General features: G+C 37.7%; 1 protein-coding gene across 1 annotated transcript in view; it reads right to left on the bottom strand.

Annotated features, from left to right (window-relative positions):
- The window catches only part of ITGA1 (integrin subunit alpha 1), a 76,302-nt gene that overhangs the window by 34,670 nt on the left and 23,872 nt on the right, over positions 1–17,760 (bottom strand). Inside the window, 5 exon segments of the mRNA XM_031051669.2 lie at positions 7,038–7,165; positions 7,781–7,895; positions 7,988–8,076; positions 9,020–9,132; positions 12,032–12,152. Coding sequence (XP_030907529.2) covers positions 7,038–7,165; positions 7,781–7,895; positions 7,988–8,076; positions 9,020–9,132; positions 12,032–12,152 — 566 coding nt within the window.

Raw genomic sequence — 17,760 nt, 5'->3', positions numbered from 1 at the left:
GGAGCAAAGCCAAAATCAGGCCCACCTCCTTGCTGTTCCTGACTTATGTAATCTGTGCTGCAGCTCTGCTCAACTCTATGCCAAGACAGACCAATACCCTAACCACCAGCCACAACTTCTCAAAATAGTTTTCCTTATAGTATACAGAGCCATGGTTCACTCATAACTCTCTTTATTCCCTCCAAATATACTATTCCTATAGCTGATAGTTTATTTTCCCGTAAACCTAGCCTAGATATAGCACTGCAATGACAAATTCAGGCCCTACGGTGAGAGGAAGACTCAAGTACCCTTCTCTTGATGAAGATAGAATGGCAGTCTAAGACATGGCTGTCCTCCCAGCAGGAGGAGAGCCAAAGTAAGACAAGTGCCAGAGGGGAAAATGAATAAAATGGTGGGTTTTGGAATGGGGTAGGATGATGTAAAGACTTTGGATGACCTCAGCAAGACAAGTCTTCGCGAAAAATATCAATGCATGGGATTGAAACCCAACCACAAATGCCTGAGGGAACCTGCTGCAAAAGCATGTGTGAAATAAAAAGATGAGCAATATTCTTAAATATTAATTAATTTCTCTCATTCATCTCTGTCAGTTTTAATGTTTTAGCGGGTTCCTGACAGCTTTTACTGGGAAGAATTCACACAATGTTCCATTAGCATATTTCAATTTTATGTTACACATGGCAATTTATAGGTGTTATTTAGGATAATGCAGCATTATGTGACATTTATGTCTCATTCATCTATTATTAAAAGCACTCTAGCATTTCGGTACTGGAGATCAATACAACCTCTGGTATGTTTATGTTATTATGATATTTTAGAAGTGGCTTGCAATTGCTTTATTGGTGTTTTTTCAGTTACTTTTGTAGCCCCTCAGATTCTGCACAATGTTTTTTTACTTGTAGTAGAAGGGTTAGAGTTAGATAAACATTTGATACTAAACATCAATATCATGACCATTATGAAGAGCTAGTTACATAAGAATGTGGGACTATAATCACAGTGGTGTGCGGCAGCAAAATCTATCTCACTCAATTTCTGTACCCTTTTGAAAGTACTATCAAATCTGCAAGAACAGATTTAAGTTCAAAGCTATGACAAGTTGCTCCCTTTAAGATATTTTCTCTCTTGAAGGCACGCCATGTTCCACCTGCAGCTGAGAGCATCCAGATACTGCATGCTCTCACGGGCAGCACACTATTAATTCTGCACAATGTTTACACAACAGACTGGGGCACATGCTGTTATTACCACTCAGAGCAGTCATGTGGCACTGAATAAACCCCAAGCTGAAGATGACATTTTTAACTCGTTCCCTCCAAGGCACCAATTCTGTGGCACATATCAAAAGTGACATACAGCATAACCTGAACAGGATGTTGCTTTGAAAAGACTGCCATTAACTGGTGATAAACAAGGGATTTTCATTATTTTTGACTTTTTGGTGCAGGAGGAGTGCCTTACTATTCCAGCACAACGCACAAGTGTGGCCAGAAACTATTGTATGCCAGGGAGCCTAGTGCTGTGGATTCCTGGGCTGCTTATCTACAGCTGAAAGGATTTTATTGGTATCAAGGATTAAATCAACTATTAACTGATACCAGTGTGAAAAGTACCTGCCAGTCTTTCTTGATTCTAGAGACCCACATTGGTGTTGTCTTTATCTTAAAAAAGATTACAGGCTGACATTGAGTTGTATCATTTCCTATTTGAAAGGAAACATTGTCCATGATCACAGTAAGTAAACATTTTGAGCATTTCCTTCTCAGGAAGTGAATGGGAAGAACATCTGAGTCTGGAAAACTGCACTGTGTTGCATAGCCTGTAAATCAGGAAGGAAGGGGGGGATGTGGTTATCTTATGGGATACAATTGTTGTTCTGAGGGACCCCTTCCTTAGTACTAGTTTTGAAAACACTGCTCATCATGTTCTACATATTTCATGGCATCAAAGATGAGCCATTCCTCAAAAAAGGTAATGAAAAACTTCCCAGAATTGATAAAATACTACTTGGCTGCATGTTCCAGTCTCCTACAGGATCACAGAATCAAGTTCACCTTGTGAAATGAGAACTATATTTTATCAGATAGCAATGAAATTTTAAGCTTTTGCAGCCTTTTAATCTAATGGAAAACTATAAATGACTCATCTATATAATGCAAATGTGCTTTTATGGGACAACAAACCTCTTCACACTAACTCCAGCAAGCCCCTACGCATGATGCTTACAGGCTTTGTATGTTTTGATTTGCTTGTTTATATTAAACCTTGAAAATGCAATAGTACTATACAGAAGGACACAATTCTGCTCTACTCCAGAAAACCCAGTATTTTTCCCAGCACTACTGATCATAATCTATTGAACATCTTTGTAATGCCTAAACTAATGTTCCCTTCCCTAGCATTCCATGGCTTTTATATTACACAAGGGAATAATTCTTTAATTGTCCCCAGTTCCTGTGAAAAAAGTGTTGTACGAGAGAACAGGCAAGTGAAGGGCTGTTCTACTTTGGACAAAACATTTCTGAAGGCAATTATTTATTCTTGTTCTATAAGTGAATACCGCCCCTTATTTGGAAAGTACATTCTGGCTTTCTCAATAAATTACTAAGCTCATCTATTTGGTAGAAAACAACACCACACACAAAAAAAAAAAGAAAGAAAAACCATTTAGTACACAGAAATGTTATAGTAGGATTTTCACCAATGGGATGTGGAGGAAAATAAGAAATATTTTTGCCTGTATTTAAGACAAAAGAAAAGCATAGATGCCTTGGGAAGCACTGGTGGGTAATGCATTTTATCATACAGAGAATGTGCTAAAGATACCTGAATCAAAGCAAAATTTTGTTTCCTTGCAAGGACTCAGACAGAAATCACGTGTAAACTATTGCAAACATCCTTCTTAGCCCCAAATCTTTTTAATACCTTTTTAATACTCTTCTGTTCTTCTGAAGACAAAACTGACCATGAGATATGACATGGCATGACTTACTCATCCACTCATACAGTCCCTTTGGAGATAAAGTAAGGTACAGACCAAACACCTATAACTGCCTAAGTCCTATATTAATGGAAAAATAAAATCTGTCTGAAAATTTCTGAATGCCACTCCAACATAGCTCTAAAGCTGAAATTGAACGTTATCTGGAAGCATTCTGCTCTTTTGATATTCTCCTACTACACAATGTTGTTCATATGTAGAGAATTGGTGACAGCCAGCATGGCTTCACTAAGGGAAAATCCTGCCTGACCAATTTGGTGGCCTTCTATGACGAGGCTACAGAAATGATGGACAGGGGTAGAGCAGTTGATGTCATCTACCTGGATTTGTGCAAAGCGTTCGACACTGTCCCACGACATCATTGTCTCTATAATGGAGAGACATCAATTTGATAGGTGGACCACTCGGTGGACAAAGAACTGGCTGGATGGCTGCATGCAAAGAGTTGTGGTCAATGGTTCAATGTCCAGCTAGAGACCAGTAATGAGTGGTATCTCTCAGGGATCGGTGTTTGGACTGCTCTTGTTTAACATCTTTGTCACTGACATGGACAGCGAGATCAAGTGTGCCCTTAGCAAGTTTGCCAATGACACCAAGCTGTGTGGTTCTGCTGATACGCTGGAGGGAAGGAATGCCATCCAGAGGGACCTTGACACGCTTGTGAGGTGGGCTGATGCCAACCTTATGAATTTTAACCATGACAAGTGCAAGGTCCTACACCTGGGTCAGAGCAATCCCAGGCACAGCTACAGGTTGGGCAGAGAAGAGATTCAGAGCAGCCCTGCAGAGAAGGGCTTCGGGATGTTAGTCAATGAGAAAATGAATATGAGCCGCCTTCAGTGTGCTCTCGCAGCCCAGAAAGCCAACCGTATCCTGGGCTGCATCAAAAGAACTGTGACCAGCAGGTCGAAGGAGGTGATCCTGCCCCTCTACTCTGCTCTCATGAGACCCCACTTGGAGTACTGTGTGCAGTTCTGGTGTCCTCAACATAAAAAGGACATGGTACTGTTAGAACAAGTCCAGAGGAGGGCCACGAGGATGATCAGGGGACTGGAGCACCTCCCATATGAAGAAAGGCTGAGAAAGTTGGGGCTGTTCAGTCTGAAGAAGAGAAGGCTGCGTGGAGACCTCATAGCAGCCTTCCAGTATTTGAAGGGGGACTACAGAGATGCTGGTGAGGGACTCTTCACTGGGGACTGTAGTGATATAGGACAAGGGGTAACGGGTTGAAACGTAAACAGCAGGGGTTTAGATTGGATATAAGGAAGAAATTCTTTACTGTTAGGGTGGTGAGGTACTGGAATGGGTTGCCCAGAGAGGTTGTGAATGCTCCATCCCTGGCAGTGTTCAAGGCCAGGTTGGATGAAGCCTTGGGTAACATGGTTTAGTGTGAGGTATCCTTGCCCATAGCAGTGGGGTTGGAACTAGATGATCTTAAGGTCCTGTCCAACCCTAAGTATTCTATGATTCTAACTAGAAACCATACCCTCGTATTAAAAAGACAATTACCTCTACAAATGTTAAAAAAAGAGGAAAAACCCAATCTTCTATGCAGCTACATTAAAACGTGGAATAAGGCCATCAAAAATATTTTGTTCCCACTTACACTTATTTTTCCCCCATTTAATTCCTTCTTCCATTTCTACTTTCCTGTCATCACTTTCCCTTTACTTCTTTTATTCTTAAGCTCAGGATATGCAGCTTAACTATGAGTATGGTGTTGGGATTTTCTGGGGAACGGAAAGAGGACGGAAAGGAAATACTTCTGAAAAAAAATATATCATAAACTTTGTTTGTTTGCATCTGAATCTCCTGGCTTTCACTTTTAAATTTGTTAAACATGAGACACTGAGAAATTTCACTTCTGACTTACCACAGATCTAACGACCATTGTTCATGGAAGGGGTAAGTGGGAAAAAAATATCTTACAAGCCTCTAATCAAAACATGGTTTTTAAACAAGTCACACCCAAGCTGCTAAGGAGTCATTCTGTAATAACCTCATTTCTTTCCCTTGCAAGAGGAAAACAATCTGAAGTCAGTGAAAATCTACTGATTCCTACGTGCTCGACAATCCCCAAAAGATGAACATGGAAAAATCAATTTAAACAGACAGAAAGAAAACAGCATTTCCTATATTTCTTTTCTGTGCTCCCAGGGGAGAGGGGAGAAATATGCCTGTTCTGTCCTTTCTCCTCTTCCCCATTCAACAGTCACTTAAACACAGTGTCTGAGAAAGGAGACAGTGTGGGTGGAGGAGACGGTAGAAACTCATTACTACCTTGCGCTGTGCCAGCGTTCCCAAGCAAATGGCTTGGAGGAGAAGAGAGGGATGGGATGTGTTCTAAGAAAAGGGGGAAGGAAAGAGGAACCAAGAAAATTCCACCTAGTTTTAGCCTTCCACTTCCAGTTTTTCAGCCTCTCCCCTCCTTATCCCTCTCTTATCTCCCTCTCAAGTGTTTCTGCTCTGTAGCAATCAGATGCCAAAGCTGACGTTCTCAACTGAATAAGTGTACATGTGAGAAGAGGGGCAGCTATGCCAAAGTGTGGGTAGAATACATTTTGTAGGTGGAGATGGGAGGCTGCTGGAGTACAGGCCAGCAAGGGACCTTTTGTGCAGAAGCTGAGCCCCACACATGAGGCAGGATTGCAAAACTAAACATAACAGAGGCGTGGTAATGTAAAAATTTAGGAATTGCAGGGTGAGAAAATGGGGTGAGGGTGTAGTACAGTTGATTGCCCTGTGTACTACTTCCAGGAAGCCCTGTGGGTAGAAGACAGTGATGATTTCCACACAGCCATTGCTCTATACTGGGAAGTTCAGGTTTAAGTATTTTCCCAGGGTGGCACATATTTGAGTAATGACCAGCTTGAGGGACCAGGAAAATTTTTTTTTTCTTTCTATTAAATTTGACAAAGTGTTTTTGTTTCTTCCTTACAATATGTGGAAGAACAGCATGTTTAATATAACAGGACATGATTGTAAAGTTGACAGTTTATAAAAAATAATTTTATTAGCCACTGTTCAGTACAGCCAACAGGGGAGCTGGGTAGTTAACTAACAAATCCCTATTAACTGGGAAATGACAGGAATAACCTCTGCAAACAAATGTATCCTTCACACCTTCTCACAGTCTCCTTTGTGAATGTAGTAACTAAATGTGAGGAACTTGAAGTAGCAAACCCTCTAAGTATTGGCCTGCAGCATATCAAATACTACACAGGATCCCATAAAATCCTTGATTTTGGGAGGGGCAAAAGGGAAAAGTGAAAGGAAGACCTGGTTTCTTCTGATGCTGTTAATACAGCTTTCTGTGTTGAAATGTATCCCAGCATCCACAATTCCTCCCTTCCCTGAGTTTTGCTGATATTGCTATTTACATACTCTGTTTAGCAGACTGTGAAACATATCTGAGATCCTCAGCTGGGGTAATTGATTGTAGCTCTGTTAATTCTGTTGGAATCATGCTGATTTATAGCAGCTGGGAATTTGGCCCTCTCCACTTATTATATAAATGCAGCTTCTGCCATTAATAACATGTGGTTTAACAACCACTCGTTAATTATGATTTCAAATGTTGAAAAGGTGTATGCTCAATGTTCCACAGTACAAAATATTTAATCCAAAAAGCTTACAATCAAAGGCTGTCTGAATCACACGTGTGCCTTGGAGGAGCAGAAATGACCTTTTCGCTGTGAAGTACAAAAGGAGACAAGAAGTGGTTGTGGAGAGGAAGGAAGTGGGAAAGGACAGCATTCAAATAGCCTCACTTAAGGTACTTAACTTCTGTCTTTAGGTTAGAAAGTCTGCTTCTCCAGACTGCCTGAGCAGTGGGGGGAGGGAAAGCCTCCCTGACATTGCTAATTGGTGGCAGACACTACCTTGTTGTGGTTTCAGCTATTTTGTTTTAGGACCCCATTGCTGTAAGCTCTTGGATTTGAAGAGTTCCATAGAGGATGCTCTCATCCCATTTCCTGCGTATCCTTTTTAATTTGCAAATTAAACAACCATAAAATATCTACAGTGGTACCTGTGTTTGCTGAGGACCTATATCCATGTTTTTCAGGAGGCTGTTGAGGAAGGCTGTGACACTCTCCCATGGATAAATGCTATTGGACCCATCAAGGACGATGACAATGTCCAACTGGTTTTTACACTCTGCAACGCAAATTGCCATGTAAGAATTGATACTAACAAAGATCAATTATATCTCAGAGCTCCAGTTACTTTTGCGATCAGTAACAAATTCATGTCCTTCTCAGCTGGGCTGAACTTACATGTTTTCTGTTCCACTTGCCAGCAAGGCACTTCTTTGTAAGCAGAAATTTAAGAATGGGATTAGAAGATCACATAACTGAAGTACTCACCAGTGATCCCTACCTTCTTCAATGTCAATCTGTTCCTCTTAGATTTTTCCAAAGGACCAGGTCTTACAATTTTTAACTATACTATTAAATTGGGCTTGTATGAGATCTTAACATGCTGTCATTATTTAAAAAGACCTTTGGCCATAAGTAAAAAGCATAAGCAACTATTTTTAGCAGTCGTGTTTGGATGTTACATAGTGCTCTAATGATTGTTTATACTGAGATAAATTCCAAAAGTAGCAAGAATTTAGGTTATATACGGACAATGAAAACATTTACTTAACTTGGTAATGCTGGTAGCTAAGTTAAACAGTTCATATTTTTTGGTATGCCTATGTGTATACATTTGTCTTGCTTGGCACTTCATATTTCTGGATACACAAAAGAATTCCTGTGGCATGCATACCTTGCACAGACGGAGCAATTGCCTTTATGGTTTCAAAAGTTGAACTGACATTAGAGCAAACTCCAGTTGTGTAATGCAGACGCCCACATTTGTAAGCATAAAGTGGTCCACATGCCTTTAAAAGATGAAAAAGGGTGAAAGGTTTTTGTTATGGTACCTGAGGAAAAAACAGACTTCTTTTAAAGTTGGCAAAAAGTCCTTTCTTACCAGAAAGCCTCCTCTTGGGTTAGTCACTAAGGTTGTTCCAAGTGTCATGTTTTCTTTTACTTCCACGACATTAGGAACTGAAGTAGCAGCTATAAATAGATTAAAATGTTAAGTATTTGGGAACATGAAAACAAAATATTAAAGTATATATCCCCTAGCATGGAGCTTCTAGCTTCTAAAATAAAACCCAGACTGACATTGGTTTCATCTAATATTTTAGCACCCTTCCTCCTCCTTCTTCAATTACAACAATCAAGAAAAAATTCTGATTCTGGCTTTTATCCCAGAAAATTTGTCTGGGTTGCTGTCTCAAATAGTTTTCTTGAACTGCAAAAAAGAAAGAAGTTAAAATAACAGCACAATGAAAGCAAGAGATTACTGTTACCACAGTTTTGTTAATCAGAAAACATTCATTTTTTACCCTGTCCTGCTATAAATGATTTAACAGCTTTATATTTGTTACTGTTAGGTTACATTATTGACATTTAGGCTTTCAAGGAAAAAGAAGAGACAAAAAATACCACAACAGGTATAGTTAGGCAAAATCATATTAATTGGGCATATTCCTGTCTAAATAGTGTATCTCTTGACATGAGCAGGAAAATGATTAATATTTACCTGCATCATAGTAAGATGCATCAGCCTGGTTGCATCTTTTTAAAAGTTTACTGATGGCATTACAAAGGCTCTTTGGAAAGGGTAACCCATGAGTCTACTATGCTCCATGACCTATCTTGCTCGATGGCCAGGACTACCAACCACAGTCAATTAATGCTGGTCATCATAAAGTTTTAAAACCACAGCTGAATGTTCATTCTAAAATTATGAGAATGTTTTCCATAGGGCAATAAGAAGCTTTAAAATACATTTATTTTTGATGTTGCAAATACAACTTCCTTCAAGTTTAGCTCTGGAGTCCAAAGTAAATTTTCTCTGTAGAAAAAATTCTAACGCATATTTACTAGCTAAAAATCTCCTAAGATTTGACCTCTATTATCCCTCCACACAACACAGCTTTATTTTTTTTCATACCTGGTAAGTTTAGTTTTGTGCAGGGTGATTGGTTGTCCCTTCCTACAGGACATTTGTATACATCTCCTGTTCTTTTTTCTGGCTGGCCAACTAACGGTGAGCCAATAAGTACCCTGGAAATGAAATAAGTTACCTGAAATTTCTTATTTCTTAAGAAAGGCATGAAAGTCAGAAAAGAAAACTTAGAGAGCACAGCTGCAGCAAGCTGCTGTACTAGCAGTACAGGATGGAGAACAAGAAAAGTATCTATTATGTTACTTCAGATACAAGCAAAAGCAGACATTCTTCTCTTTAATAAGGACACAGAAAGAAATGTGTCTATAAAACAAATTACATAATAGAATAACAATTTTAAAAACTCCACTGGAAAATGAATGGAATATTGGTGAGCGGATGACAAGTATTAAAAGTAATACAAAAAGAAAGAGCTTTTTCATTTAATAGCTCCTTGATCTTTAATATATTTTAGAAGAAATTATATTTTCAATGCTGAGAGACCAAATGCAAAAGGAGAGGCTCACAAGCATCCAAAAGAATTCAGTCTAAAGTAATGTGAGCCAGGAGTGTAAAATACATTGGTTTTACTCTCCTTAATAAATAAAAAAAAATGTTATTAAAAGTGTTATTAAAAGAAATTTCAATTTTTAAAAATGGTAAGGATTTTTATCCTGTGCATTTTTTTTTTCAAAATTTGGTGTGATCAAACATCACTATTCTCATATGGTACTCTGTAAGCAACACAAATTAGCATCCACTCTTAAATCCAATTTTCAGCAGGAAACACTCTTTAGAGGTGGACACTGTTTTTGTTCCCAAATCTTCATTGGCTACACTAAATACTCCAGCATTACTCAGCAGATAACAACTGGCTCCATTAAATGCTTAAGGAAGAACCTGGATTAAATTAGAAACCACAGCATACACAGGAAAGAGTGTGTACTTTAGGAGTAGTAGTTGGGTTAAGTTTTGCTCCTGGACATAAGTGTCCTAAGGGTGAAGATTTATTGAGAGAACCATTTCAACATTTAATCATAAATTAATGAGTCCAGGCAGAAAATACTCGAAGAGAATGATATAATATGTAAAATGTAACCTACAAAAAAAAAAAAAAAAAGACAGGACAATTTTAATCCAGTACACAATCCCAGTTAAAAAACCCCACACTGGAATAGCTCATTGTGATCATTTAAGATTTTTTCACTAATACTAAATTTACTAACTCTAAAGAAAAATTACATACTCTGAGTATATGCTAGATCTTACTGCTCTTTCAACTGTATGCTGTAATGTGTCCATTTTTTACACCAAACTTAGAAATGGGAACCACAGCCTTCCATTTAAGTGCAGAGAAGCTGAGTGAGCTTGACAACCTATGGGAGTTGATCAGCGCTGAACAGGATCATGTCTCTGTGCTGTTCTTTTCTCAGAAGAAAAGGGTGCCATGAAAAGACAGAAGAGATCTGAAAGGCCATTTTGATGTTTTGCAGTGCGGATTTTTTTTAGGGGACCACAGTTATATAGAGAAACAACCACAGCCAGGTTTACAGAACTTCTGTTGCCGAAAAGCCCTATCTGTGGTATCTAGGTAGCATTATAGCAGTTGATAAAGCACCACAAAGCTTTGTATATTAAACTGTCAACCTTCAGATTTCCTGCTCTGGATGTTGCTATGCTGAAAGCAACTTGGAAGCCTGACAATTTAACAGAAGCTCTGCAGTTAATTTCAGAGATGTTCAGATCTAGTACACTAGCTTAGATTCCTGTCTTCCTTCTGCTACTGGAAGAGCAACCATTTCCAGCTCATATTATTTTTTGGTCTTGAACGGTTTCAGGACAGTTTACAATAACTGCAAAATCCCAGCTTCTAGGACAGACACCATTTCCTGATGGTCTAAATTAGCTCAAAGAAGGTCGTTATTATGCTTTCATGACCCTCATCCTACAACAAGGATGCAAACAAGAGCTAGTATTTTCAAAAGCAGGCTCTACAGTTTCAATTCTATGAACATTCCCTATGGCTAATGGTTAACACTGTGTTACAGTAGTGGTCAGACTCTTGGCGTCAGGCAGCCCCTGCACTAGTTTGAGGAATTGCTGGGGTGCTGAAGAACAGTCCAACCTGGCTGTCACACAGCCAAGTGCCTGTCATTCCAGGCTGCCCATGGGAGTCTTTGGATTTACCAAGAACATCAAATTACTGGCAAAGCTCTGTGAAAAACAGAGCAATCTTCAAATAATCATGGAGACCTCAGGATTCCCAAACCTTTTACCATGAAATTGTTATTTCAGTCCTCCAGCTCAGTGGTTAGCCTGTGAAGTTTATTTTTACAAGAGAAAAGCATAAGCAGGTATTTATCAGAAGGCCAAGAAGAAATGATACCAGTAAGCATGCCAAAATGTAACTTATAGTTCAGGAGAACAAGAAGAAGGAAAAGACAGGTTAAGAATGCTCCAAGTCCCAAATATTAATGCATTATTAATTTCAAGGTATAATTAACTCTCCAAAATGAAGGGTAGACTACCGTATTAATAAATATTTAGACAGGGAAATCAGTTAAAAGCTCAGTTCAGACAACCCCTAACAGAAAACTTCAAAAAAATGTACAACATACAGATTAGTTAGGTAAAACAGAAGAAGAATTAGTTAGGTAAAACAGAATGGTGATTTCACTGCCAATACATTAACACAAGGAAAAGGTAATGATTTTATTTGGGAAATGGAAAAAAGAGGGCTCAGGCAAAACACAGAACTTTCTCACCTCTATCAAGGAGGGAATTTACCCATTTTGTGAACTCATTTCTGTCTTTGAGGAAATAAATGCAGATATAAATTTGGATATTTCAGCCTCCCAATGTGTTTTTATGTTTCCTTACAACTGTATATTTAAGAAATATGACTGTCAGAATCTGACCCTTATGTGTCAGGCATACTTATAAATAATAGAATAATGTCTGAATCAGTAAATACCAGATAATTTGGAGTTTCCATTTAAGAAAAGAAAAACAGCTTACCATTTCCCTTCCTCATTTTCATACTGTTGGACTGTGTACCCAAACATGTCTTCCAGAGGGCCACTGAAGGTCATTGCATTTTTCACATCAACATTGGAAGAGCCAACGAGGTGAAAGAGAGCTTTAAAAAAAAAAGCAATATGTAGCAATACACATAAAACCCAGACTTGTCAGAAATCAGTGTTCAGTTATAACTTAAGTGAAGGTACAAGACAGCAGTTGAAAGTGGCACGTACATATGTATGCAGCTAAATTCAGAAATGTTAGCAACTGGACTTCTGTACCCAAAATCTATTTTACAAAGTCCATCACTCATTTGCAAATCACAATTAAAATAATATTAAGTAAAACATTATTACCTTTAATAGTAAATATTTTTTTGTTACTTTTACTCCTTTTAGCTCCACACATTTCTAATGTAAGAATTATATACAAAATGTTCCTTCCCTCATTCGAGGTAGTATTTTTCAAATTTTAATAAATTTGAGAAGTAACTAATTTTCAACTGTTTGCAGAAGACATACACTGGAAAAGAATGTGGAAAAGCTTTCAGATGTATTTAATATTAATCTATATTGGACAAAAAAGTTATATAGTTTTCTCTTTATTCTATTCTAGAGCATTTGTAGACCTTTCATATTTGGAAAAGATCAGAATAAATTTTTTAAGCAACCAGGTGTTGTTATCTCAAATACACCTGTATGTGACTATTTGCAGAAATCCAGCATTCACCCTCTTAAGAAAAGTTGCTCTGCAACAGCGGTGTTGGACTATGATGAGATCAGTCATGAGAGCAGTTGCTTCTTCAGATTGATTTCCTGTACTCTAAAGCTCAGTGACCATCATCAGGGAAAATACTGTAAAAATATGGCTGTATAACAAGTTTCAGGGAAAATGAGGTATCTGGGGTGAAAACTTCAATTTGAAGTGATAATCATAATGTGAGGCTCATTAAGAGGCCAAAATTACTACTTATGCATAAAAATAAGTCTAATCATTTTCATTTTTTTTCTTACAGTGATCTCTTCCATTTTGTCTTGTTGAAGTCAGTTTCAAAAGCCACAACTGACTGCTACTGCAGAGCTGTATATTTAATTCACAAGAGCCAAAAATTATTTAAATTTATAGAACACCATGACTACGTAAAAACACAATTATACACAACTTCCATTTCATTTCAAAGAAGCATTTTATGACAATTGGCTGACATTTAAAAGTTACATAAAAATAGCCAAATCCATAGTACTTGCTGCATGTCAAAGATCCTAAATAATGTCCAGTTACTAAAATACATCTGTGTTATTCACCACTGAGATGATATTCTCACAGAAAGCTTGATACTATAATTAAGCTCCCAAGTGGTCAATGCTAATCCGTCTCTCTCAGCATCTTACTTCCTGCTTAATGCAGCAAAATTATCACAGAAGACTATTTATCACTCAGTAGGCATTTCCAGTTTCACTGGACAGCAAAAAAGGAAAAGTTTCCTTTGTGTCAAAAATAACGCAAATGGAGGTTTTCTTCCTCCAGACAGAGTCAGGAAATATAAAGAAGTGAACAAACTAAAACAGCGTTTATTTTTATTCTTCAGGAAAGATTCATTGCAAGTGATAAGAAAAAAATCATGGCTGTTAGTCTGATGGGAGGTAATTTGCCAGAAAAGAAATCCATATATCGTTTGTCTTTCTTAAACATTTATGTTTAAAGAAATTCTGCTATCCCTGTTCGTTTGCAATAGGGGTTTTCATCCCCTACACATCAAAGCATAATTAAAATCAATAAAATAAATGTTAAAAAAAATCACTCATCACTGGTTCAAATTCTTCCCCTTTTCTCACCTTACAATGATATTTGTAAATTATGATATGAAATATTAAAGGCCACAGATTCCAGCTCATTTGTTCCAATTTACTTTCCCACAAAGCCACAGAAGATTAGATGTACACTTAGTGTTTTGTACACTTCAGCACAACAGCCTTCATCGTCATTCCACCATCTGCTCATAGACAAGAAGTTTTGTCACAACGATGCAATATTGACAAGTCTTGTGATTTGCATGGTGTGCTGACTGTGCTAAATGGTTTCAAAGTTTCCTGAATCTGTTGTGCAGTGTACTAGAATCTTGCCATTTAATGACTACACTTTATTAAAACGGAAAAGATAATTCTCATAGTTATAAAGTTTGAAAATATGAAATGCTAAAACAAGAAAACTAGAAGAGAAATAAAAAAAATGCCAGTTCTTTGCTATTAACCACCCAAATCTTTGTGCTTCTGAGGAAGGTCAAATTAGAATCAGCAATAATAACGCATGTCCTAAAAAATAAAGCTAGAGGAATCAAAAGAAGCTGGATGGACCAGACTAGTCAGAAATGAAAAAGAGGTGACTCCATACAGTAAGGAACATATCAGTAGACCTTGTTGACCAGTAGACTAGTAGACCAAGGTCTACTTGTCAACATCCTTCATCAACATGGTCATTTTGGATGCTAAATGTTACATATTCAGTGGATAACTGAGTTAGTGGAAGACAAAACCACTGCAGTTACAAACTATGCAGAGAGCACGTCTGGTTCAGGAAATCCCCTCAACTGGAATTATTTGGAAGCTGTGAAAGGAATATTATATATGCTTGCTCAGTTATTTTTTTGTATCTAGGTATCAGCTTACATGTACTCCTGCAGACATGTTACTGAACAAAAAACGGCTTTGATTAGATCCAGTATGGCTATCTTTTTGCTGTCTCATCTTCTCATTCTATCTTAGCTGGAAATCAGATGCTTTGACTTTTGACTTCATAAACAAACTGTGGGGCATATTTTAATAAGAAAACGTATTACATGACCTTCTGTAGCTTCCATGTGCTATGAAACATTATGAACATAAAGCTTTTGAATAAAAGAAAGGGCCATGATAAGCGGTGTAAGATTAACTTATTAGTAGATTTAAAGGTATCATACCACACTTCCCACAGATTCTGTAAAAGGAAATGTTACTAGTCAAATCTGCAAATTTATATCTTCAGGTGGTAAATGGAGTGAGTGGAGTTTACAGTGACCCACATTACACTGATAACTAACAATAATCTACTGGCTTATGGCAAACCTGGCTTCTATATTTTGTTTCATTCTTCAGTACCAAAGATCATTGTATACATAAGCTGATGATTCAGAACATTTAAAAAGATTGGTGACGGTGAATATAAAAATGATACTTTATATAAATAACAATATGTAGCTTATAGTCTTCCAAACTTCCACTTCTAAAAATGCAAGCATTCTCATGTGTTCTAGGAAACTTGTGTATATGAATTAAAGACTATTGGCAAAAGCAGTGGAAAAAGAAGAGCTACAAGGAAGTTAGAGAAGTTTCTGTTGAGAATTATGGGGATTAAGGAGAAAAAAAAGCTTTTTTTTTTTTTTTTGGAAAGGTACATAGTATTTGACTATATACTTAATCACAATTAATGTAGATAAATTAACACTTTTTTCAGACATGGATGACTAAACGAAAAAGAATGACTAAAATACAGATCAAAAATGCAGAATATGAATGTTTAATAGAGGAAAAAACGGAAATTCCAGCTTTTAACTTGATGTTCTACAAGAAACAAGGCACTGTAAAAAACCTGGGACAACTACCAGTTTAAAGTGAGGAGAACACTAGCCGATATGCATGCAGCACTCTTTGTTGAGTACAGCTTGTACCTGTACGTCAAAGGTTGACACTCAGTCACCAAGACAACAACACAAATATTTCTATTACAGACTCAGAGTAGTAGCTCATACTTGTCCAGTAGCCACTAATAAATTTTTTTCTGTTTTATTTAATGAGATCTTTTAACCAAACGTTTGTGCTGTCTGCCTTGTTATTTTTCATGCAAAACTAGATTTCCCTGAGACTCAACCATGTGTATTGCCTGGCTACTCTAATATTTGCAAACAGAGAACTGAAGAATAGACTCCCTCACTTTCCTAAAACAGACAGTTATAAACATAACCCAAAATGGAGAACAAAGCTGAACACCTGGCTCTATACTGATGGAAAATAGATCACCACAAATCACGACAGTAGATGACATAATGAAGATTGATGTAGCCAAGAGAAGAGAGTAAATTCAGTTAGGATACTTCATCTGTACATGGTCTGTAGTAAATAACAATTGCATCCTCTACAAATTGTGGTTATCCTGAAAATGCAACCGTTTTTTGCAAAAAATGTGAAAGGACAAATTTGCACTTTGGATTGAAGAGGGCTCACACCCTGGTTGCATCCTACTTCTCCCCACCAGCATGTGGTCAAAGTGGTATTTCTTGTTCCATTTTACACCTACTGCTCTAGCATTTCAGGTGTCCTTATTAATTTCCTCTGTATTTTGCAAGACAGAGTCTGAAACAAAGGAGGTCTAAGTGCAATCAAGGAGGACAATAAACCAAGTAGAAATGTCTTGCAAAAGTATACACAACTGGCAAACATTAGAAAACTCAAAAAAACCTGCTTCTATCCTGGAAAATAAAAGAGGATAGAGAAACTGAAGCTGAAGAATAATTGAAGATAAAACTATCAAATGGAGTTATCATATAGCTGGACCTCTTGCAAAAATAAATTTTAAAAAATGTCTTGTACAGCACGTATCACAACCAATGATGCTGTAAGGGTATTTTAAAGACCTGCAAATGATAAAGGAGTGCAATACAGCAACACAGAACAGTGAATCTGATCAAAATGTACTGAAAGCTACGTGGTACTAGGAAGGATGTTCTAGTCTAAAAGGCAATAACTGATTGCCTTTAAAAGTCTTTTATGTTATATTGTAAAAGACTACCTGTCCCTGTTGTGATCCTAGAAGGAAGCAAACATCAGGAATGTAAGCAATTGGGATGGATGCTGGTGACAGTTACTCACTGAGGGGAGCAGGACTGGCAGCATTGGCTTGTTCTCCCACAAAAACGTATTTTCAAAATGGTAACAAACAGTATCATCCTCTTCAATCAGAAAACTCTTCCACTTTAGGAAACTGATACACTGCATGCTGGCCCTTGCAAGCCTGTGCTGCTGCTCTCAGCTAGCTGGAATCAAGCCTGCATCAGAGAACAAACTGCGTCCTTCAGCAAGTACAGCACTGAACCTCAGTAAATAAAACCTCCTGAAAAGTGGATCATTTAGCTGCACCAAGGATTTGGTTCAGGACTGCATTTGGATGGTAGGAAGGGAAGATTAAACATGCATCTGGTTGCAAAGATGTACCTTTAAAAATGCTATTTATGAAATCATGGCTCAAACACATGAAAGTTGATTTTCTTCACGTTTTATTTTTTGCTTCATTTGCAATAATCTCACTGCAGAATCATACAGTCTTGTCTTACGAGAAAGAGACTTAGTCACAGACTTCCCCAGTGGAAGAAAATACGACAGCATGGTATAATTGCTGTCTGTGAGCTTGGGGGCCACAGTGCTCTGGCCTCATTGCGGAAGGCCATTGAACCTGTGGTAGGAGTTGCTGCTGCTGCATTCAGTCCTGCTTGGCTAAATATCAGCGTATCTGAAGTCAAGCTGTATATTAAAAAAAAAAGTTTCAACTTCTGAAACATTACTACTTAAATCAAGCCTTTTATTTTTCAGGGCTACAAAAGAACCTTTGTGTAATTTTCCCTCCAGCATTTTTTCATTAATCTTTAACCTTTGAAGAGCAAAAGATTGACTTTCTGGCACAAGACCAAATAACTAAGA

The sequence above is a fragment of the Melopsittacus undulatus genome, chromosome Z (genome assembly GCF_012275295.1).
Source record: "Melopsittacus undulatus isolate bMelUnd1 chromosome Z, bMelUnd1.mat.Z, whole genome shotgun sequence".
Classification (NCBI taxonomy): domain Eukaryota; kingdom Metazoa; phylum Chordata; class Aves; order Psittaciformes; family Psittaculidae; genus Melopsittacus; species Melopsittacus undulatus.
This window is presented reverse-complemented; position numbering and strand designations above follow the sequence as displayed.